This window comes from Citrus clementina, unplaced genomic scaffold, assembly GCF_000493195.1.
Source record: "Citrus clementina cultivar Clemenules unplaced genomic scaffold, Citrus_clementina_v1.0 scaffold_6, whole genome shotgun sequence".
Classification (NCBI taxonomy): Eukaryota; Viridiplantae; Streptophyta; class Magnoliopsida; order Sapindales; family Rutaceae; genus Citrus; species Citrus x clementina.
The window spans coordinates 10,921,600-10,945,909 of record NW_006262139.1 but is presented as its reverse complement, the minus strand read 5'-3'; the positions used below and the strand labels follow the sequence as shown (position 1 = coordinate 10,945,909).

The window sequence follows — 24,310 nt, the reverse complement described above, 5'->3', positions numbered from 1 at the left end:
TGACTTATCTCTAGAGACTACAGACCGTCTTTTCTTATAATTTTTTGGAATAAATTTTACTGATGGAAATGTTGTAAATTTACAAATGATAGATAATTCAGTAGTGTCAACCTAGTTGGAATGTACTGTTAACTATAGTGATGCAAATTACACCTAATTTTATTTAAACTAATAATATTATACTTACACTTGAACTCTATTGAATGAAAATACAATTATTAATGTTAAAAATTGTATGTTATTTTGTGCTATTAATGTAATTTATATTTGTAATTGTGTAACATATTGTGAATTTCTAATTATTTTTCTAAGTATTTGATTTTGTGTATTTTTGTTTGTTTATTAGGTAAAAATAATAATTTCATACAATTTGAGGCTCCAAACAAATGTATGGATGTCAAATTTGGATTCTGAAAGACCGAGAAATTATGTCATTGTCGAGGAGGATCCGAGACTTTTGTTGTAAATTTTTACGTTTTTACCACGGTAATGTGGTAATTGTAAACTTAAAATTTTTTACCATGTTAGGTATGGTAATTGTTAGTGGAATGTGTTGGATATGCTTGAGTGGATTTAGTTAGGTTTATATTTTATTAGTGGGATTATTAGTGAGACAAATGCAAGGTTAAGATGTAATTATATTTTTTTGGTGTGGATTTACCATGTATTAGTATAAATAGAGGGGGGTGAACACACCTCTTCACACCTTCTCTTCTCTTCTTTCCCTGCAAATTCTTCTTCTCATCTCTCCTTATAATATATTTTCAATAAATAAAATTAGTTTTATTTTCAATTTTCAAGCATTTTTTTAATTATGTCTTTTTTGTTTTTAAAGAAAATTTCTTTTATTTTAAATATATTTAGCTAAATATTAGTAGTTAGGGGAAGATGAAACTCTTAGTAAAAATATGGTTTAATCAAATTCTATTTTTAATTTTATAAATTATATTGTTTTCTATTTAAATTTATCCATATTTTTTATATTTTGAAATTGTGATTTAGTGTAGACAAAAATAGGAATTTGGCACAATGAATTTTTAATATCTTAGTATAAAGTATGGAAAAATGGTATATTGATTTAATGTATACAAATTAAGTTTTGGCACATTAAATTCTTAATCCACAATAAAATAAATGGGAAAATAATTTTAATTTATATAATTAATCTTTTGGGAAATAAAATAAAAATAAAAAGAATTTGTTAAACTATATTTATTACTTAGAGTGGATCCATAACCCTAACTAATTCAATTTTATATTTTTTTCTTAAATAAATTACATGTTTTTAAATTTTATTCTTATTTGGATAAACTTAAGTAAACAAATTAAATCATTTCTCTATGGATCGGCCTTGGACTCACCGAGTTATAATATAACAAGAAACTCTTATACTTGGGACTATAAATAACTTTTAAGTCGTGTCATACAACTTTTAATCTTATCATAAAACATATTTTGTTCATAATTTTATTTTTTGTGTATAAATATGAAAAACCTTTCATTCACAAACACATATCTCCTTTGACTCATTTATGATTTCATAAATGAAATATTAAAGTCATAAAAGTTTAGATTTATCATTTATAATATCATGATATTTATAATTTTATTTATTAAAATCATGATTTATTTATTCATTTAATAAATTATGAATATAAAATAATTAAAATATTTTTTGAAACTAAGACTTAAATTAATTTTAAAATATTTTTGATAATAAAATACATTAAGAGATTCAATTTCAAGTTAATTTAGAATATTAACATTTATATTTACTTTTCGTTAAAAAATTTTACTAATATACTTTATCTGAGGTACTATTGACGGCTCACAGGCTGCTTGCTAGCCCACCAATGAAACTTACTTATTGTGAACATTTTCACATGTCGTGCTTTAGAGCATTTCTAATCATACTGTGCTTTTAAGACCCATGTACTTAAAATTCTTAGCCTAGGCCAGCCCATGTGCTTGCCGTACCATGTTGTACAAACATATAATGTGCTCGTGCCATGCAATGTGTCACCTGGCCATCTCTAATCCTAAGTGATCTATCCTGGGATCCAAAGATCATAGAACCTAAGAAACTAACCACCAAGGAATTTAGGATGTGTTTCTTAAGGGTTTTTTTCAATCTCTTCTTGGGCTTTTCTAGGACCATGTTTATTTAAGCTCTAATTGGGTGCATTCTAGTTTTAGTTCATTAGTTTCCTCCCTAAGTCCCAAACTTTTAAAGTAACACATTGAGACTTTTTCTTTTAAGGATTTTATCTTAGGGTTTTTAATTAGAAGGTTTATTTTATGAGGATGATTCCATCTCTAGTATTTTCTCTAAAATTTTTTATCGTTGGATTTTAACCTAAGATTTTTTATCCATGAATTTTATCCTAGGAATATTTTTGTAATACCCCAATTCTCCTAACAGTATTTAAGTCTTTTTAGTTTATTTTAGTGATCTTTTTACCTTATTATAAAAAGAATAATATGGCTTTCCCATTATAAGAGAGAGGAAGAGACAGTTCGGCTGAGGAAAAAAAACGATAGAAAGGAAAAGAAAAGAGAGAAAAGAAAAGAAGAGAAGAAGAAAAAGAAGAAAGTCTTCTTCTTGGTCCTGTCGTAAGCAACACATGAGATCAAGTTGCATCTTTTGAGTTGGATATTGTTGAGAGAAGATTTGAAGGTATGTTTTATTTTTGGTTTTCATTAATTTGTTATAGATAAGCATGATTAGATATTTGCAACAGAAGTAAAAACCTAAGATTTTACAGGAAATATGATGAAAGTGCATTATTGGAAAATCATAGTAATTTGTACAAATTGATTTTGATTTTGATTTTTGGATATGTTAAACTATACATCGTCTAAAATGTTTTGAAACTTGTTTCAAGCTAATTGAATACGAGTTCAATTAATTACAATTTTTCAAACTCAAGTCTAAAAATCTAGAAAGTTCTGATTTCAGTGAAGAACATGAATTACGAGATTTTTTTTTACCATAACTAGACTTCTTCAAAAATTATGACATTTGGACCAGTGATTTTTATAAATGTATAGTATGATTCTACAAATTGTCATGATTTTATAATAAAACAATAAATTGTTTTGTAATTTTAAAACAAGCATGTTTAAAATAAAAAACTGCTTGACAGTATTGATGATGCCTGAAACATAAATTGATTTCAATAGTTATGAAACTTTACTAATATGAAACTTTTATCAATGAATTTTCAATATGTCAGCATATGATTTGAAAACAAGTTTCGAAACATTCTAGACAATGTATAGTTTAACATATCTAAAAATCATAATAAAAATCAATTTGTACAAATTGTTATGATTTTCGTAATAATGCACTGTCAGCATATTTCCTGTAAAATCTTAAGTTTCTACTTCTATTGCAAATATTTAGTCATGCTTCTCCATAACAAATTAATGAAAACTAAGAATTAAAACATACCTCCAAATCTTCTCTCAACAATATCCAATTCAAAAGACGCAACTTGATCTCATGTGTTGTTCACGGCAGAACTAAGATGAAGACTTTCTTCTTCTTCTTCTTCTTTTATTTTCTCTCTTTTCTCTCCATCACCCTCTGTCTTTTTTTTTTTCCTTTCTGTCTTTTTCTTTTCCTCAGCCGACTTCTCTCTCCCTCTCTCTTATAATGGGAAAGACATATTACTTTTTTTATACTAGGGTAAAAAGATCACTAAAATAAACTAAAAAGACTTAAATATCCTTAAGAGAATTGAGGTATTACAAATTTTCTCTATTGATTTTTCTCCTGGGATTGTATTCTAGGTTGATTTTTCTCCGAGGATATTTATCCTAGGAGGACTTTTTCCAAGGGCCTTTTTTCTTATAATGATTTGCTTCTATCCTTGGAAGATTTAAAGCAATTTCAGGAAAACTTTCCTTTAAAGATTTTTATCGTAGGACAATTTAATTCCATCCCTAGATAATAGATTTAAAGCTATTTTAAGAGGATTTTCTCCAAAGATTTTCATCTTAGGAAGATTTGTTTCTATCCTTGGATAATTGTGTTTGGAAGATTTAAAATTTAAGCTTTTAAATTTATAATTTTGAAAGTTTATTCTAGAACTTTTTATTCATATCTATTCCATCATTATTTGCCTTCAAAATTGATCTTCTTTGATTGGCTTGGATTATTTGCCTTTAGTAATTGAGATTTTCCACCAATTATTATCTTTATTTAAGATCCTCTTTAATTGACTAAGATTCTCTTCCTCTCTTATATAATCCTCATTTTCCATTCTTTCTCAGTTAAGATTTTTCAAGAGAGAGCATATGTTTTAGCAAAAGAAGCTCTCAAGTTTCCAAAGAGAGAGGTGGTGGTTCATGTTGTTTGACAAAGGTATTCACCGTGGTTGGTGACAATTTTTCGATGACTTTTCGGCATTTCGCTGGTAGTTTTTTGGTGATTTTTTATTTATGTTTATTTATTTTTAATTTTAAATAATTAAGAGAGTATTTGTAGGTCTTTGTCACTTTGTAGGTTGGCTTAGTTCAAGATTACCAAGTGTTAAAATGGCCAAGGATAAGAATATAGAGATAGATGATGTTCATTAGACAACTACTCATGCTACTATAAGCAATTTCGGTAATTGTAAGTTTTAAGAGGAGATAGTTGAAGATAATAGTGCATATGCAGATGAAGTAAAAGGAAGAATTGATGTTATTGCCTTAGGAAATTATGAGGATGAGGCTGAGCTTGTAGTTGAAGATACATGTCTATGACAGATAAAAACGATTAAATGTGGATTAGGCCAAATGTCTCTTGAGATTTTGATGATTGGGTATAACATTCATAGGTCAATCACTCTTCATCATGCTTCACTCAGGAGGAACAACAATCCTCCTAATGGGTTTGTTGGGTTTACTAAGTATATGTTAAATTCTTGAGTTCGGCTTCCATTTCACCCTTTAGGAGGATATTACTTGCCATAGGACTTACCATTGTTTAGCTTACAACGCTAAGCTTTAGAAGTACGCTGAGCGAGGGCAAATCATATGGCATGTAATATCCTCTAAATATAAAGGTGAAATAGAAGTCGTACTAGTAATCCCAATAAAGTCATTAGGAGAATTGGTAATACTCTTCCTAAGTCAAGCACTATAAAGTATGATTGACCTAGGAATATGATACCTTATCATTAAAATCCCAAGGTACATTTGGCTTAATCCACATTTAATCGTCTTTATCTGCCATGAATAGGGATCTTTAACCACAAGCTCATCCTCATCCTCATAATTTCCTAAGTCAATAATCTCACTTCTTCTAATTACTTTATCTGCATATATGCTACTATCATCATATATCTCCTCTTTCAACACACAACTAGCAACATCATTTATAGCAATGTGAATAGTTATCGAATGAAATTCATCCATCATTATATTTTTATGCTTGGTTACTTCAACACTAGTTCTTCTTGAACTAGGACAAATCAACCAAGTCCCAAAGACCTATCATTATTATATTAAATATGTAAAATAAAAATTTTAAGAAAATAAATAAAATATGTAAATAAAAAAACTCATTGAAAATTGCCTAAAATTTGCCAAAATAAGTCACCAAAATCTATTGAAAAATCATCGAAAAATCGTCAATAGCCACCCTGAGTGCCGTTGTCAAATATTGCAAATCACCACCCTCTCTCTTCGGAAATTTGAGAGCTTCTCTCTCTCAAAGCTACGGTTTCTCTCTTCAAAAGTCTTAATTGCGAACTAAGAGGATTATATAGGAGAAGAAGAGGATCTTAGCCAATTAAAGAAGATTTACAATTAATGTAATTATTGGTGTAAAATCTTAATTAACGAAGGCAAATAATCTAAGCCAATTAAAAAAATCAATTTTCAAGGCAAGTAATGATGGAATAGATATAAATAGAAATTTCTGGAAAAGACTTCCAAAATTCAAAATTTTAAAGCTTTAATCTTTAAATCTTCCAAATTTAATCATCTAAGGATGGAAACAAATCATCTTAGGATGAAAATCTTTGGAGAAAATCCTCCTAAGATTGCTTTAAATCTTCCAAACATAGTCAGCCAGGGACAGAAACAAATCTTTCTAAGTATGAAAATCTTTGGAAGAAAATCCTCTTGAGATAACTTTAAATCTTCTAAACACAATCATCCGTAGATAGAAACAAATCGTCCTAGGATAAAAAACTTCGGAGGAAAATCCTCCAAAGATACTTTAAAGCTTCCGGTCACAATCATCTAAGGATGATTGTGAATCATCCTAAGCTAAAAATTCTTAGAGAAAAATCTCATGGGATGAAGTCAGATGATAAAAGTCCGAAGATAAAAATTCCTAGAGAAAAATATTCATAGGATAAAATTCAAGGATAAAAAATCTTGGAGAAAAATCTTCTTAAGATATAATCTGAGGATAAAAGTACTTAGAGAAAGTTCCAAAGATAGAATCATCCTTAGATAAATTTTCTAGGTTCAAAATCCTAGGAAAAAAAAATTTCAATTTTTTACTTTAAAAAATTTGAGACTTGGGAGCAAATTGTTGGACTAAAAATAGAAATGGCCCAACGAGAGACCAAATAAATGAGGCCTTGAGAAAGCCTAAGAAGAGACGGAAACACGGTATTAAAATCACTTTCAAAGTTTTTAGATTCTTAAGATCCACTTCCTAAAACAAATCACCTAAGATAAAATAGGCACAAAAAAACAAAAAAAAAACTAAGGAAAACCTCCTAACATAAACATTCTATGATTAACTTACAAGGTTCCAAGATTCCTAGGTTCTAAGGATCCTAAGACAAATCACTTAGGATAAGTCTCGTACATTTTTAAGACAAAACACCTACGATAAACCTCTAAGGTCAAATGTCATATTAGGCAATAGAGTTAACAATAATATATATATATATATATATATATATATATATATATATAACTCTTTTTTAAAACGAAATAAAATTTCTTAATAAAAAATAGATGCAAATGAAATAGGACATTACCAGACTTCAAATCCCAATATTTTAGCAAATCCCCGTAATCTGCCTGCAAGCCCTTAACAAATAGAAGCTGGCGGGCAAATCCCACCAAATAAAATTAGAAGACTTAAACTTTTTACATATTTTTTATTTCTACAAGACATAATACCCCAGTCGGAAACTAACTCCAACATATTTGAAACAAAATCAATTCCTTACCAGGAAAATTACAAGACTCCTCTCATGCCGTTGATCTGCCGAAGATTGCATACTTTCTGTCCACTGTCAAGCACTTGGTTGTCAATTCTTCTAGCAAGACTCTGCTGCATTTTCAATCCTTTTCCCTGGAGCAAGTAGTTCCTGTTCAGATCTGTCATTCAGGACTTGTGAGGATCCAATAATTGCAACAAAGAAGTCAACCATAACTGTCATAGAAAGATTATAATAAGCAAGTGGGTCATGTTATCTTTGTCAAGCTCAAAGTTCAAACGTACCTCTGGATCAATCAAAGTTGAACAGTCCACGCTCGTTAAAACCTTTCGCAGTTTAGAGCAATAAATGACAGTAATCAAAATGAACGATCAATTTAAGAACTCCAGGTAGTTCCTACCCACCCACTTCCCAGCATCAGACGGTACTATTTACAGTCTTCCTAAACTCCTTTGGTCCTTTTCAAGATGGTCCAAAAGGTGACAGGATGATGTTATCATGCACAAGCACCAATTACAGCAAAGTGGCTATTTTTTTACAACAGCACTAACATATATAGCCCCTGCACAACCACATATAAAGCGAATCACACAACAGTCTAAGAGGAAGCGCCCTAACAGTCTTTTTCCTAATTTTATCAAAATGCTAGATGTCAAGGTATTGAATCCTCTAAAAGTTCAACAAGCAGACACAAATTGCCAGACATGAGATCACTTTGATTTCAATAGAAGTGAATATGGGGACGGCCACAATTCAGGTAAAACGATGCAGCTGCTTCCATACATTGACGCGAAATGCCATTAAATTGTACTATTGTCGAAAATAAATAAATCTTTCTCACATGTTGGCATGAAACAAAATTCGTGCATGAGTCCAAAGAAAACCAACCAGATGATCCATATATCTCATTAGATATCCTTCATCAGATAGTCCTGTCACTACAATAATGTCCAGAGGAAGCAACTTTCAGCTACTAACCACGGTTATTTATCTAAAAATCCAAATGCATGTTGCTTGAAGAAGCTCTGGAACATGGGCTGCATCTCAGAAAGTACTTACTGCAAATGCCCCTTCGAGTTAATGACCGATGGGATTTATCCTCAAAAAGTATATCGTTCGGTAATGTCCCAATCTGTACAGAAGCAATTGTGCCTGCTTCAAACAAGAAGAGTAATTTGTCTCATTATTAAAACTACCAAAATCAGCAATTGCCAGCAACATTCTTACAGACAGCAAGGAATTCAATATATGCCAAAGAACAGCACAGCAAATTACCTGAATCATTCCATCAGGAGGAGATATTCTACTCTGCTCTGACTCCCTACCGGAGGCACCATAACTCTTAAATGAATAATCCACAAAGCTTGAATGCTCATGGCAGCCTGATGAATAGTATCGTCTAACAAAGGCCGGATTTTTAAATCAAGTACAGCTTCGAAATGAAATTTTCCTGAAATTTTTCTGGAAAAGATCAGAATGAGATGCCATTTTGTACTATATTTTGGCCAGGGAAATGCACAAAATGGATACTAATTGGACAAATAACAAACTTAGGTAAGAAAAGAGCAACCAAAATTTAATCCGAAATGGGAAGGAAAACAGGATTAAGCCTCACCAACTACCTTGCGTGTGCCAAGCAAGTGTAAAATCAATGGCACCAAGTTCACAACTTAATCCAGTATGTCAATGTCAGACACAGCACATAAATAATGAACGGGCAAGCTGAACTGCAGAATTCCACTACCAATTCTAGGATTATCTTATATGCCAACAATGAACTTATATCATGAATGACGCAGTTATATGATAAATCAGATACTGTAACAAAATACGTCACGCAGAGTCTTTCCCTCTGACAAATAAGAATAAAACCAAACAAAGGAAAATTGCTCCATCAAAAAACAATTACATAGGCATAGCACAAGTATCACAAAGGCAAGGCATCCAAAAACAATAATAATATTAACTACTAAAAAAAGAAAAAAAAATCAACTGAAGATCAAGACATTTATTTAAACAAAGAGAAATTTATTCATAGATTTGTTTAACAAAAGACAGATTTAAGAGAACGACCGTTATAACAATAAGCAAATACTAAAATCTTGCTGTGAGCAGACAAACACAGACAGAACTCAAAATAGCTCAGAATTGACCCCCACGAAGACGGAGGACAAGATGGAGGGTGGACTCCTTTTGAATGTTATAATCAGCTAAATTACGGCCATCCTCAAGCTGCTTCCCAGCAAAGATGAGCCTCTGCTGATCAGGTGGAATCCCTTCCTTATCCTGAATCTTAGCCTTGACATTGTCAATGGTATCAGAACTCTCCACCTCCAGGGTAATTGTTTTCCCAGTAAGAGTCTTGACGAAAATCTGCATACCGCCCCTCAGACGCAACACCAGATGAAGAGTCGACTCCTTCTGAATGTTGTAATCCGCAAGCGTCCTTCCATCCTCCAGCTGCTTCCCAGCAAAGATCAGGCGCTGCTGATCAGGTGGGATCCCTTCTTTATCCTGGATTTTTGCCTTGACGTTGTCAATGGTGTCAGAGCTCTCGACTTCCAGAGTGATCGTCTTTCCCGTCAGGGTTTTGACGAAGATCTGCATTCCACCACGAAGCCTGAGGACAAGATGCAAAGTGGATTCTTTTTGAATGTTGTAATCGGCCAAAGTGCGGCCGTCTTCGAGTTGCTTCCCAGCAAAGATGAGACGCTGCTGGTCCGGCGGAATTCCCTCCTTGTCCTGGATCTTGGCCTTGACGTTGTCGATTGTGTCGGAGCTCTCCACTTCGAGGGTGATTGTCTTGCCGGTGAGGGTTTTCACAAATATCTGCATCTTCACAAAGTTTGTTTCTTTTCCTGTGAGCGAAAGAAAAATAGATGTTCTTGGAATGTAATTAAGAAAGAGGCTAAGCAGTCAATAGAAATAGAAAAACTGACGTGAGGAGTGAAGGCCGGCCTAGGGGCTTGTGTTTAAATAGAAGATAAAGCCGACCGTATTAGGGAATTCTTAATCCTGATTGGATTCGAGTTGGTCAATTTAAGTCGTGGAATTGGACGTTTCGTTATCACCTACTCTCTTGGACGTTACGTTATCACCTAGCTACTTCTTGTTGAAGTTATGATGTGCCATCTAGAATCTTTACGTCCATCAAACTGCCTTGTTTCTAAAGGTATTAGAACGTAAGAACCGCGTCAAAGTAAACAACTTGATGCACATTTTCATCATACGTTCTAACATATCAGATCGTTTCTGACTTCTTTGTAAACAACAGAATCAACGGATCAATACTGGTTCAGACTGTATGCGCCAAAACTTCTGCGAATGAAATCGGTCCATTCAGCTGCCATAACAAAATGAAGCTTGAATCAATCCCTTGCTTCCACTGCAAGAAATCAGACTATGGAATCGTGTATTCTCTGTGAACCATGATCTGGCTGCGTGTTCTGGAATTAAACCGTACTTTTCCAATAGACATTTCTACGAGAGCATCAGAGAGTCAATTTCTTGACCTGCACTACCCTAGCTGCAACATGCATAACTGCCATAGACTACTAATTAGGCAGTTACTTCTGTTGCTCCAAAATTTGTTATCAGTGGCTGTTCAAATTAAAAAAGAAATTTATTCAGGAAAAGTGCAAGTTCAACCATTTAGGCAGCTTTAGTTATAGTACCAATTCCTTCAGATTCGTTTCCAAATCACTTAAACCTTTGCAAATTTGCCCAAAATTTTCTCAACAAGAATAAGCCTATGTTCTTGTGATCTTTATAATATAAAACTGAGAAGCGAGAAATTTGCAACTCAATTGAATAGGAAAATATAAAAAAAAAAAAATGAAGCACTAAAATATGCAGAGATGCTGTAGTTAGATGTTTGATGAAACCCAACTGAAATTTCAGACATTAGGAGAAGGGAAAATCAATCGCCAAGTTTGGTTATATAACTTCCTTCCAACACAGCTTTAATTATGCAACGTTATGTTATCAAATCAAGTCAAACACAACCATAGAAAAGCCAGCACTGGCCCTCCTCTCAACCGAATTTTCCAAGGAACGTTCCTTGACAAGTATAGTATTAATCAGACTGTGAACATAATATCATGCTTTTCTGATGCAGAGCAAGAAATTGAAGAAATCTTAATTAGATTTAAATTTATAATATTTAGGAATATTTTAATTAATTTGTATTCTACTTTAATTTGGTTTCCTATTTAGAGTTTTATTGTTTAGGCATTACTTATTTGAGTAATATTCCTAATTTAGGTATAAGTCTTATTAAAATAAGTTTTCTAATCAAATTAGGATAAGTCTCTTAGTTAGTATAAATAAGTGTCTTTTGTATCTTTTGGAGCATATATGTTCGATTTCAATAATATTTTCAATTTTCAAATCTCTTTGTGAGTATTTGAGTTTAGTTAATTCTTGGTATTCTACGGAATCAACGAGTCTTAACTCCTAAATTCGCGGTATTCTTTTGAATCAACGTGAATTTAATTGTTCTTTTGTTCCGGTATTCTCTAGAATCAACGGAATATTTTGAACATTAAACTTCCGCTGCATCATTTTCTCACCCATCCCATAATCTGGACTGTCACTGAGCACGTTTGACAACTTCTAAGAACCGAGTTTCTAAGGCTGCTCAATATATATTCAAATTTTCAGTTTTCATTTTTTTTGTATATGTCCGACAGACGAACAATTTTTTGTTCAGTTTCTTTGATCTTTCTTTTTCCTCGTATTTGTGGTATGCTGCCACACTTGGTTTTCTTTAGTCTTCTCATGAACCAGCTGTTCCAGTCTTGACTGCAAAGGACAGAATTTTAATAAGAAAAAATGAAACAAAAAATTCAAGAAGCAAAAAAAGAAAACTGAGAGATTTCAACTCAAACCTTGATGAATGACTTATAAATATGGGCAACACTATTAACCTATAGTCATAACCAGATAGCTCTCCAAGTTTGTAGGTTATATAGCTTCGTGTTGCAAATGCTTCCCTTTATCCTTGCATCTTCTGAAAAAAATCTAAGGGATTGAGCATGGTCAGACCAAAAGAGAACAAAATAGCTGAATAATTAAAGAATCATTTGGCTAAAGAAACGAAAGCTAATAATACTCGCATCATTTTGCAACTGATTTCTCCATCAGTAAATTTTTTCCCTCGGACACTCATCTGATGGATTCAAGTTTTCGTGCATTCTTAGCCTTTTCTTAGTGTGTTTCTAGGACATTCAAAATAAATTCTAGCTCAAACTGATCATTACTCGCAGCATTACCATTCCACTCTTCAGCTGTTTTTGCCATTCTCTAAGCAGGGATGCAAGAGTTTCCTTCACAGACTCTTGATTTTCCTTCCTTCATTTAAGCTTGTTCACACATATACTAATGTCGAAAAGAATTAATTAAAGTGAAGCATGGGCACATGAAAAGACAAAAGTACAGAAACCTGGAATCAACAAAAGTGAAAAGTGGAAAGTATGAAAAGACAAAAGTAACAGTAACTAGAAATCAAGAATAAGAAAAAGTCAAAAGTAAAAAGTGAAAATTGGAAAACTAGGAGCTAGGAACCAAGAAAAGTCAAAAGTGAATAGTAAAGAGTATGCAAAGACAAAAGTCCAAGAACTAAGAATTAGAAACCAAGAAAAGTAAAAAATGAAAAGTGGAAAGCATGATAAAAGTCCAGGAACCATGAACCAAAAAGTGAAAAGTGAAAAGTATGAAAAGACAAAAGTTCAGGAACTAGTAACCAAGAAAAATCAAAAGTGAAAAGTGAAAAGCATAAAAAAAAAAAAAAACATGGCATGTAGGACACAATGGAAGCAAAGTGTAATAAAATTCTAATTAATTTAAAAACTTCAGAACCTACTTTGAGAATGAAACAAAAATAGACTCCAAATAAAATTCTAATTAAGTAGGAAAAATCGACCAAAAATAAAGAATTAGTGAATACTTAGGATACTCAAAATTTGTATTATAAATAGAGAGCTCTAGAGGTATAGTGGGGGAAAAAAATTTCAAAAGTGAGTAGCAAGAAAGAAAAATTTGTATTACTAGTAATCGACTTAGAAAGAAAAGAATTAACCCCGAAGCTTTGCCGATCTGGAAGTTATATGTGGAAGGATCATCAAATCAACAAGGAAGTGGGGCATGATTGATTTTAGTGACTCCAAAAAATACAAAACTAAGTTATGCCCTCCGATTTAGATTCCAAGCCTCTAACAATGAAGTATAATATGAAAAACTACTTACTGGACTTAAATGAGCAAAAAAAATGGGGGCAGAAAGACTAAAAATATATAGTGATTCACAATTAATTGTGAACTAGGTTAAGTCAGAATACTAGGCAAAAGAAGATAAAATGATGGAATATCTCGGGAAGGTTAAGGGTCTATTAGAAAGTTTTATGGAATACACTGTAACACAAATCTCAAGGGACGAAAATAGTAAAGCATATGCTCTTACTAGGTCAACCTCAACTCTGACACAAGCTTGACTAGACTTATTCCTATGGAATTTTTGCCAAGACAAGTATTAACAAGAAGGAGAGTGGTAAGGTCAATCTCGTTGTTACAAGTGAGAGTTGGATGGATCCCATCATTGATTATTTAAAAAATAAAACGTTGCCGGACGATAATCAAGAAGCAAGGAGAGTAAAACTAAGATTAGCACAGTACGTGATTTTAGAGGATGTACTATATAAGAGGGGATACTCGCTGCCCTACCTGCGATGATGCCTAACACTAGAGGAGGCAAGTTATGTAATAAGGAAAATCCATGAGGGAATCTGCGGCAATCATTCTGAAGCTAGTTCCTTAACTCTAACAACAATTCGCTAAGAATACTTTTGGCCCTCGATGAAAGAAGATGCATACAAGTTTGTCCAGCAATGTGACAAATGTCATAGATATTCTAATATCCCTTGTCAGCCTCCAGAACAACTCACGCTAGTCACTAGCCCCTGGCCGTTCGCGCAATGAGGCATAGACATCATTGGTCCAATGCCAATAGACAAAAGGCAAACCAAATTCGCCGTTGTGGCAGTGGATTACTTTACTAAATGGACATAAGCAAAACCTTTAGCGCAAATTACAGAGCAAAAGACAATGACTTTTATATGGAAATCTATTATATGTAGATTTGAAATCCCTCAAACTATTGTCACAGATAATGGAAAACAATTTGACAATCCCCGCTTTAAAGGATTATGTAAGAGTCTTGGAATCAAGAACTTCTTTTCTTCACCAACCCACCCTCAAGCCAACAGGCAAATATAGGCTATTAATAAAATAATCAAGCATCACTTAGAAGACCAAGTTAGAAAAGCACAAGGGCGCCTGGGCAGATCAGCTCCCATTTGTATTGTGGTCCTATAGAACAAAGCATACTACAACAACTGGAAAAACACCATATTCCTTAGCATTTTGTACGAAGGTAGTGATTCCAGTTGAAATAGAGATGTCATCATATAGAGTGCAACACTTTCAACCAAAGCAAAATAAGGAGCAGCCAAAATTCAATCTATACTTACTAGAAGAAAAGAGAGAACATGCATGACTTAGAGTTGTAGCGTATAAGCAAAAGACATCTTAATATTTTAATTCAAAAGTAAATCCAAGAAGCTTCTGAGTTGGGGACCTGATTCTTAGAAAAGTATTTCAAAGCACCAGAGAGCAGAATATTAGAGTGCTAGGCCCGAACTGAGAGGGTCCTTATAAAATAATAGAAATTATTCGTCCTAGAACCTACATGATAAAAAATATGCGTGAAGTTGTGCTCCCACGTCCTTGAAATGATCTACTATCAGTAGAAAATTTATTAATTTTTCAGCAGTGATAATAAGATCCTCTTTGAGCCATTAGAAAGTTTAATTGTTACCAAAAAAACCGTTCACAGACAAACTTATAGCTATTTATTAATAAAGGTGTTTTTTCGCAATCTATATTGTTTTTCTTTTTAGTTACATGTTCTAACAAGAAAGAAGTAGGAAAAAAAACTAGGAAAAAAAACTATGAGCAAATTCTAAGCAATTTCCTGAAAAAGTTAAAGCTAATTCCAGGAAAAGTTAAAGTAATTGTTAAAGCAAGTTTGCTGGAGTAGGAAACGTGTAGAAAAAGTTAAAGCAAATGTTAAAGTAAGTTTCCTGGCGCAGGAAAAGTTAAAGCATGCGGAAAACTTAAAGCAAATTTCTTAAAAGTCTGCGTTAAAGCAATTTCCTGGAATTATATAGATTGGGGACTGTACAGAAAGCACCAGCATTCCATGAATCAGAAAAAGAACTATAGAATGCACACAAAGTCTTTGGCCAGCATTACGGCTTCAACATTCTAAAATAAAATATAGTCAAGATAGTGGCCCTGTGAGAAGCCAAAAAACGCAATTCGATAAGCCAGCCAGCCTTCCCTCCAGAACAAAACCAACATTTATTAAGACTAAAAACATGGAAAAAGACTAATCAAACCAAGAATCTATACAACTCATAAGACATTTTACCCAAAAATATTCCACAATCTGGGCTCAAAGAAGTTAGGTTAAGTACAACCTTCATATTTTGCACATTGCAGCCAACTGGCAATAGGAATAAAACAAATCAACTGGCTATTGCTTCGTTGTGGCATAAATCACTGATGCATGGCATGAGTAGCACACCATCATGGAATAAAAACAAAGGAATACGAGATTCTAAACTAGAAATCTTAATTCATAGGCACATATAATTTGTTTGAGCAAAGACAGATAAACTAGTCTTCAGTTGAGGTCTATGAAACTTTGAGAAACCTCAGTCTACCCAAATGAAAATCATTATGTAATGCCTCAATCTACTGAAAACAAAATTATCCCCAATATGAACCAATGCATTCCTAGCTCTGCTTACAGCGAGAGAGTGATTTCGATTAAATGTCACAATTTCAAGCAGCGGCATGATGCACGTTCGCTTATCGGACCCCATAATGAAGGCCCCACAAAAAAGAATCTGTAATGCGGCAATTTACCCTAGACATATTATGATACAGTATTTAAGAATTGTAGCCTAAATAGTCTACACCTGTCTGAGCTTGTTGAAGGCTCCGGCAGGATGCTTCAGCAAACTATAGACATACTTGGAGATACAGGAAGGAACCATTTTCTGCAATACCAGGCTGCGATATAAATTTATCATTATAAACAACTTACTTCTCTTTAGCAAAAGCAGTCCACATGTACCAACGGATCAGACAGAATGAAATGTAGAATTAGCCACAAATGACAGTCCTTTCATAGCACTTCATCAGCCTCCAGATGACATGTGCCAAACCTCGATGAAAATTTCTGAGCAAGCATAGAATGCCATGCCCTATATGCTTATATAAACAAACAACGCATGCTAGGGCATTAGATAGATTAGGAAGGGACAGAGATAATTTCCAGCCAAAGAGATTAAAATCTGACGAGCAAGAAAAGTAAAAATAAACTTCTGACCAAAAAATACATCACAACCTTGCAACTGCTAGTGATCTTAGAATCAAGAGGCAGCGAGGAATTGTGGAAGAAATATTAAGACAGCAATCAACATTGTACCAAGCATGATAGAAAGCATGCATGTCAAATGTCAGATAATAATTGAATCACCACACCAAGTCGCACAATTATACAGTTAATTCTATGATACCATGCTAACAAGATAGGATGTTTCAGTCATTCTCTAACCAACAATGCATCAATATAATACCCCAACAAACTAGGCAGCACAGAAACTTATTTAAATCAAACCCCAACAAATTGGGGAGCACATGAACTTATTTAAATCAATTTTTTATTCACCACTGCATAAAACTTGTTCAACAAAAGACGGAAACAGAGCACCATAACCCAAAAGCAACAAACTAATTCATGACGGAACCAACAATAACCCAACCAAACAAAGACACAAGCACAACTTAACAACCATCTCAGCATTCACCACCACGAAGACGGAGGACAAGATGGAGGGTGGACTCCTTTTGGATGTTATAATCAGCAAGGGTACGGCCGTCCTCTAGCTGCTTCCCAGCGAAGATGAGCCTCTGCTGATCTGGTGGAATCCCTTCCTTGTCCTGAATCTTTGCCTTGACATTATCAATTGTATCAGAACTCTCCACCTCCAGAGTAATAGTCTTCCCAGTCAAAGTCTTGACAAAAATTTGCATGCCTCCACGGAGACGGAGGACAAGGTGAAGAGTTGACTCTTTCTGGATGTTATAGTCAGCCAACGTGCGGCCGTCTTCCAATTGTTTCCCGGCAAAGATCAATCTTTGTTGATCTGGTGGGATCCCTTCCTTGTCTTGGATCTTGGCCTTGACATTATCAATCGTATCTGAACTCTCCACCTCGAGAGTGATCGTCTTCCCAGTTAGGGTTTTGACGAAGATCTGCATGCCACCACGGAGCCTGAGGACAAGATGCAAGGTGGATTCTTTTTGGATGTTGTAATCGGCCAAGGTGCGGCCGTCTTCCAATTGCTTTCCGGCGAAGATCAGCCTCTGCTGGTCGGGAGGGATTCCCTCCTTGTCTTGGATCTTGGCCTTCACGTTATCGATCGTGTCGGAGCTCTCGACCTCGAGGGTAATCGTCTTCCCGGTTAGGGTTTTGACGAAGATCTGCATGCCGCCACGGAGCCTGAGCACGAGGTGGAGCGTTGACTCCTTCTGGATGTTGTAATCGGCCAAGGTGCGGCCATCTTCGAGTTGCTTTCCGGCGAAGATCAGACGCTGCTGATCCGGAGGGATCCCCTCCTTGTCCTGGATCTTGGCCTTGACGTTGTCGATTGTGTCAGAGCTCTCCACTTCGAGAGTGATCGTTTTGCCGGTTAGGGTTTTCACGAAGATCTGCATATTGACAAAGGTTGTTTATCTAGCGAGCAACGAGAGAGACTTTACAATTGTTTTGAGAGAGTAATGAGAAAGATGATAATAAATTGAGCGCGTTGGGTTTATATAAAAAAGCTAACCCTTGTCGAACGATTCAGATGGAGGGCGGACTCGTGTTACTAGAATGTAAAGGAATGGTCAAGATTAGTCGGTACGGAGTTAAGTTTGATGACGTAATTGCCTATCAGTTTTGAACAATCTAGAAACTTCCTGTGATTTGTCGTTGGAATGGAATTTGGGCCAACGTGGTTTTACTTAATCCAGCGAGCCCATTTGTAAACTTTAACTGATCGGATTCTAAGCAATTGTGTGTTTACGAGCTTCTACATTGGCCAAATTCTATTCTAATTAAATGAATCAGCCTGATTCTATTGATCAAATGGTGTGTTTGGCACACTGTATTGTATTATATTATATTATATTATTTTAATATTGATATATTATATTATATTATATTGTATTAGTATTGTATTATAATAATACTGTATAATGTTTGACACTACACTGTATTGTATTAATTTTTTTGTAATTAATTTAAATTTTATATTTTATTATATTAATATTTATATTTTTATTAATTTTAAATTAATATTATTCAAATTTGTTCATATTTAAATATTTATTATTAGTTATATTATATTATAAATTTATTAATAAATTATAATATAAAAATAAAAATATAATATAATATTATTGAATAAAAAATTATATATTTATTAATTTATATTAAATTATAATTTAAAAATAAAAATATTATATAATATTATATTAAATTAAAAAGTTATCTTTATTTTTTATTATTATTATAAACAAAAACAAAAGTTAAAACAAAAAGCAAATGGAAAAGAAAGAAGAAGGAAAAAAAAAAAAAGAAACGCAAGCCGCATTAGCTACAGTGCCTTTTATCTCATGTGATATTTTTCCAAACATGATATTGGTATTAACTTAATGCAAATAGTAATTTAATACCCCCTTCATACTACAACCAAACACACCCAAAGATCAATACGATAGAGAATTAAAATTGTTTTGAATTTTAAGAGATTAGAGTATTTATATCTTGAAATTAGTAATTATAGAAAAATAAAATAAAATTTAACTGAAAGAATTAAAGTTAGTTCTAGCATAGAATATTTAGAAAATCAATTTACACACATTCCTCACACTAGTAATAGTCAAAAAATTTTGTAGTAGCACATTAATTTAGGACAACACTTAGAAACTAAATTTTTAGAAATTAAAACAATTAGTACTAGGATTAGGACAATTTTTTGAAACACTAAGACGAATGTTAGATTATGTATGAGGAAAAATAGATGAGCAATATATGAATGCAACCTATCATTATGAACAAAGAATGGTTGAATATCAGGGAGAGCTAGGCTATCTCATTCTCAAGTATGCTAGGAACAAGTGAAATATTACAAGAAATGCAGTGACAGTAACCGATTAGACGGGTAAAATAGGAAGAAAATTGATTTATTTAGAAATATTATCTCCTTAGCTAGAAAAAAAAAGAAGAAAACTAACGAGCAAACTAAGAGCATCATCAAAAAACTCTTCAAATAAGATTTTATTACTTATTTAAAGAGCCACATCAGTATTTAAAGGTTCAAAAAACACTCCAATTAAGATTTTTTAAATAAAAAATGATCGTCTCTCTTTAAATTTAGAGAATTATTTTCTCCCTCTTCAAGTTATATTTTATTACTTTTTGTTAGAAAAAGTAATAAAAGACTTGTAGTTCAATGGTAAGAGTGTTATTTAATGGTTTCAAAACCTTAGTTCAAATTCCATTAGCCACATTATTTTATTTTTTAAAATATTTTGTGGAAACTACTTCGGAAAATGATATTTTTATGCATTTAAAAATAATAATTTATTACTATTATTATTTAGAATTTAAAAAAGTAATAAAATTTGAGTTTATAAGACTTAATATGTATTCAAGTGAACATTAAAAAAATCTAAATTAAATAAAATTTTTTGAACTAAGCCACCCTTCATTTTAGTTTCTGGGTCCGCCGCTGCGTGTGCGTATAAACAAATTACATGAATAATGAGTCAACTTATTTTTCAAACATACTCCTAGGTCCTAGAGCGCCGTAAATATAAAAGGACATGGATATCCTTAGTGCGGAAAAGAGGCTATAGAATAACGCGAGATGCATGGTGATAGGAATACCCCAGGGCACTCCATATATAAATGCTCAAGCTTTCTCTCTCTCTAACAAAGTTGAATACAAAGAAAGAAAAAAAGAAAAAATAGCCAAAGTCATCTTAGATCTTGAGCTCTAACCATTATTGAGGGTTGCGAACCTTTAACTTCTCTTATTCGTCATAAATTAACTTAAGCCTACTGCTGCTCCACTTCTAACCTATGTTTCCTCATCTTTGCAAGTTCTTCAAGCTCTCAATCCACTTTCTCTCAAGTTCCTCACTCACGCCAACAATCTACCACAATTTCTTGTTCTTTTAAGCTCATCAAAGTCCAAAGCAAGTGTCATAGCCTGGAGAACCTTTGCACACACCTTTAAATGCAAATTTCTTGTGTTTGACCTGATTTTCGTTTTATTTTGAGAAATACCCAAAATCTATTTAAAACAGATTATATTAAAGAAATATTATTAGATTTCATAACAAGCAAGAAATAGTAGATTTAATTCAATTACTAGATACAAAAACACCTAGACCTATAAAATTAGAAATTATAGATATACTACAAACCTTAAAACTTGAAATTGAAAATATTAAACAAACACAAAGAGATTTTCAAATACAATAAGACTTAATAAAAATTGTAGTAAGTGAATGAATATAAAAAGACACTTAATAAAATTCTTTGCCGAATTAAAAAAAGACTTACCATAAATTATCCCAACAAATAATAGTTGTAAAGAATTTAACTAAGAAAGTAATAATATACAACAAGCACTGGCTAATACTATTGTTAAATTATTTATTACAACATGTATTAAATTAGAAGATTTAGAAGATAGTTAATTTTATCAATAACTAATTTCCAATCATTTAAAAAAAAATAAAGAAGTTGTATCAAACCTAGAACTCTCTAGTTCGCTAGATAATTTAGATAAAGAATTAAATATCTTAACTACTAAAGTAGGGAAACTAAAAATTAGTAAATCACCTATATCACCTACAATAATTAATGTTAGAGATACCATAGGACAAAAAGTTATACTAAACAGTAATGGAGCTAATAAAAAATAGTAATATAGACTATACTATAGGAGAAGGAATAAAAAGCTCTTTATCGTTTCCACCTAAATGGATTGAATCAGGACTTATACTAGCTCAACATATAATATAACAAGATTTCATAAATTCAAAAAACCCCTACTTTTTGTAACAGAGTTTCCTTGGCCATGTAAATTTTTTAGTTCAGAAGAATAGCTTAGACATTGGAGAATTAGAAACAATTGGTAGGAACTTCCATTGGCACATTATCATTTTGAAGACAACCTTCTACAACCAAGCCTAAACATAAAAAGTTAATTGAGCGCTATGCAGAAGAATTCAAAGAAGAAATGAAAGCTTAATGCGAATAGGCAATTTTGGCCAATGAGAATCAAAATGGTGGGACAATTAAAAGATGAAAAAAAAGAGGTAATATTGATAATATAATGGAATCTTAGCTAGCTACTCTAAACAAAGTTTTCATTATTTTATAGCCTTTTCTTTTATTAAATTATGCTAATTTGCATCAGTCAAGTGTGGTCTTACAGAACCATTAGGCCTTTAGCCGAAGTGGTTGAGCTGCTGCCCTCACAAGTATGAGGGCAGTGGTTCAAGCCCCCACAAAAACATTGTGGGGGCTAAAATATTTATGAGTTATTTTTCGTTACGAAATGTGAGTGTAGTAGAGACATCTCTCGTCTATGAGAATTATTTGTCTGGACATGTACTTCATCTTACAAAGGGCTAGTGACCACCTTTAAAACTTTGGAGGGATGAAGTTAAATGATTTAATGTTCATTATGCAGACAACAATTGGTTTTCAAAGAAAAATAGCAACCTTTACTTCAAAACTCTATCGTTAAGCATGCTGGAGTCGGAGAAATTCAACGATAGGTGACATACTGTGTTACAACAAGCGCCTTCATCCAATAAGTGGTATTACGGCCCGATCACATGTTTGATAGTTGATAGCACTATATCAACTAGTCAGCGATCCAATAAGTGGTATCAAAACCTAGTCAGTGTTCGATAGCTGGTAACACCATGTCAACTAGTTAGCAATGTTGTGTCAACTAGTAGTTATATTGAAATATGAGTGCATGACAGATAAGGTGCAGTAATTACCCTTAAAACTACGAGGGGATGAAGTTAAATAATTTTAATATCCATTCTCTGAACAACAATTGGTTTTCAAAGGACTATACTGATAACCTTTAACTAAAAAATCTGCAGTTCAATGTGCTGAAGTTTTTCTTTTATTAGTTCAATGACGAAATACCAATTGTATATATAATCTTATCTTCTTATCTCTTTGTTGTCAAGTCAATAATTATAAGTTAATGTGAATTCAATTGTATTATGTAGGTTGGCCGGCTAAAAAGAAACAAGCTTAGAAAGAGGGCCTTTAACCCTTCTAGTAACAACCAGTTCAAAACAACAAAAAATAATTTAAAATAAACATTCTTTAATTTTACATATCAATTAGATAACGATTAGTGAATAAATCTTTTTCATTCCTTTTAATTTTATTTATTTTTGAGTTAAGAAATTTTGCTTAATTAACAAAAATATAATTTATATTTCAAAGCATCAGCATTGTTATTGTTCAAGAGAAAAGAATTTTTCAAAAAAAAATTATTTTTACAGAAATTTAGGAATTCAGTAAAAGATTCTGTTATTTTTTTGAAAGACTTATTTTAAACACGGCTTTGGTAGCCCGATTATAGCCTAAAATATTTTGGTAATTTGATAAAGGTTTATAAAATAGAGTCAGGAGTTTTAAACCGTGTTTCTACAAACATATTTTCAAACCAATTTAGGGTGCGTTTGAAATTGAAATTAGACAGCTGTACCTTTTAAGTTACAGCACTAAAGTATTTGGTAAACACTAGTTGTTGTAACTTAAAAGCTATCTTAATATGATTTTTTACTTGTATGATGAAAATTTTATTATACCTTTAATAATTTTGTTAAAGTTATTATTAAATAATTGTATTTACTATATATTATTATTATTATTTTTATAATCACAACTTTTTTTACAAGAACTGTTCCTGTAGCTTTACCTTAATTCCAAACAGACTCTTAATCAGGATCCGACTTCAACCCAATGAACCCGAATAATCTGGGCCGGGTTCAACACATACCAAATTAAATAAATTCGTTACCTGGATGCGATTATATCAATACGGGTCTAGGTTTAGGTAAACCCGCAAGAATCCCGGACTCGGATATGTTTATTTTAATATGATTAGGAAAACAATTCAGCCCATGCCTAATTCCCGCTTCCACAAGCGCGGTTGCCAAAGCTATTATTTTCGGGTTTATTTATTTAAATATCCCCGATTTATCTTTAAATACCAAATTTATACTCTATTATATGCATATACCTCATGAAGATAGGAAAAGTAAAAAATAACCTTAAACAAACCAAGAATCCACACATTTCTTCCTCTCACAACTTCTCTCTTTCAGGCTTCTCTCACCATTCTCTTCTTCTTCCTCTCACGGCTTCTCTTTTTCGGGCTTGTACACACACTATTTCATAGAATGTAGGGATTTAAGACTCCATTTTAAGTTATGAGTGATTGAAGAATTAGTGCAGGAGAGAAGTCGAGTACGAAGTCGGGTAAGTCGAGAACTTAGTTGAGTAAGAATTGGAGATAAGTAAGTCGAGTATATCGTCCAGTAGGAAGTCGAGTAAGCATATTAAATGAGTTGAGTAAGAAGTGAAGACACTTGAATAAGTCGAGTATTTGGTCGAGTACAAAGTCAGGTATGAAGTCTGGTAAGTTGAGCATTCAGTCGAGTAAGAAGTGAATGCAATTGAATAAGTCGAGTATCTAGTCGAGTACGAAGTTGGGTATGGAGTCTGGTAAGTTGAGCATTCAGTCGAGTAAGAAGTGAAGGCAATTGAATAAATCGAATATCTAGTCGAGTATGAAGTCTGGTAAGTTGAGCATTCAGTCGAGTAAAAAGTGAAGGCAATTGAATAAGTCGAGTACGAAGTCGGGTATAAAGTCTGGTAAGTTGAGCATTCAGTCGAATAAAAAG

At 32.9% G+C, this 24,310-nt stretch overlaps 2 protein-coding genes across 2 annotated transcripts; both read right to left on the bottom strand.

Moving 5' to 3' along the window:
• Positions 1-9,253: 9,253 nt before the first annotated feature.
• On the bottom strand, positions 9,254-10,179 carry LOC18038872 (polyubiquitin 11). The gene has a single exon (XM_006428759.2). It carries the CDS (start codon positions 10,011-10,013, stop codon positions 9,321-9,323), a length of 693 nt encoding a protein of 230 aa, XP_006428822.1. The 5' UTR covers positions 10,014-10,179; the 3' UTR covers positions 9,254-9,320.
• A 6,769-nt stretch (positions 10,180-16,948) lies between these two features.
• LOC18039386 (polyubiquitin) lies at positions 16,949-18,108 on the bottom strand. Its single transcript, XM_006428758.2, has one exon. It carries the CDS (start codon positions 18,020-18,022, stop codon positions 17,102-17,104), a length of 921 nt encoding a protein of 306 aa, XP_006428821.1. The 5' UTR covers positions 18,023-18,108; the 3' UTR covers positions 16,949-17,101.
• Positions 18,109-24,310: the final 6,202 nt, after the last annotated feature.

Bases quoted from the DNA above. Each gene is read 5' to 3' on its own strand.
- LOC18038872 (XM_006428759.2), bottom strand. From the start codon at position 10,013: ATGCAGATATTTGTGAAAACCCTCACCGGCAAGACAATCACCCTCGAA.
- LOC18039386 (XM_006428758.2), bottom strand. From the start codon at position 18,022: ATGCAGATCTTCGTGAAAACCCTAACCGGCAAAACGATCACTCTCGAA.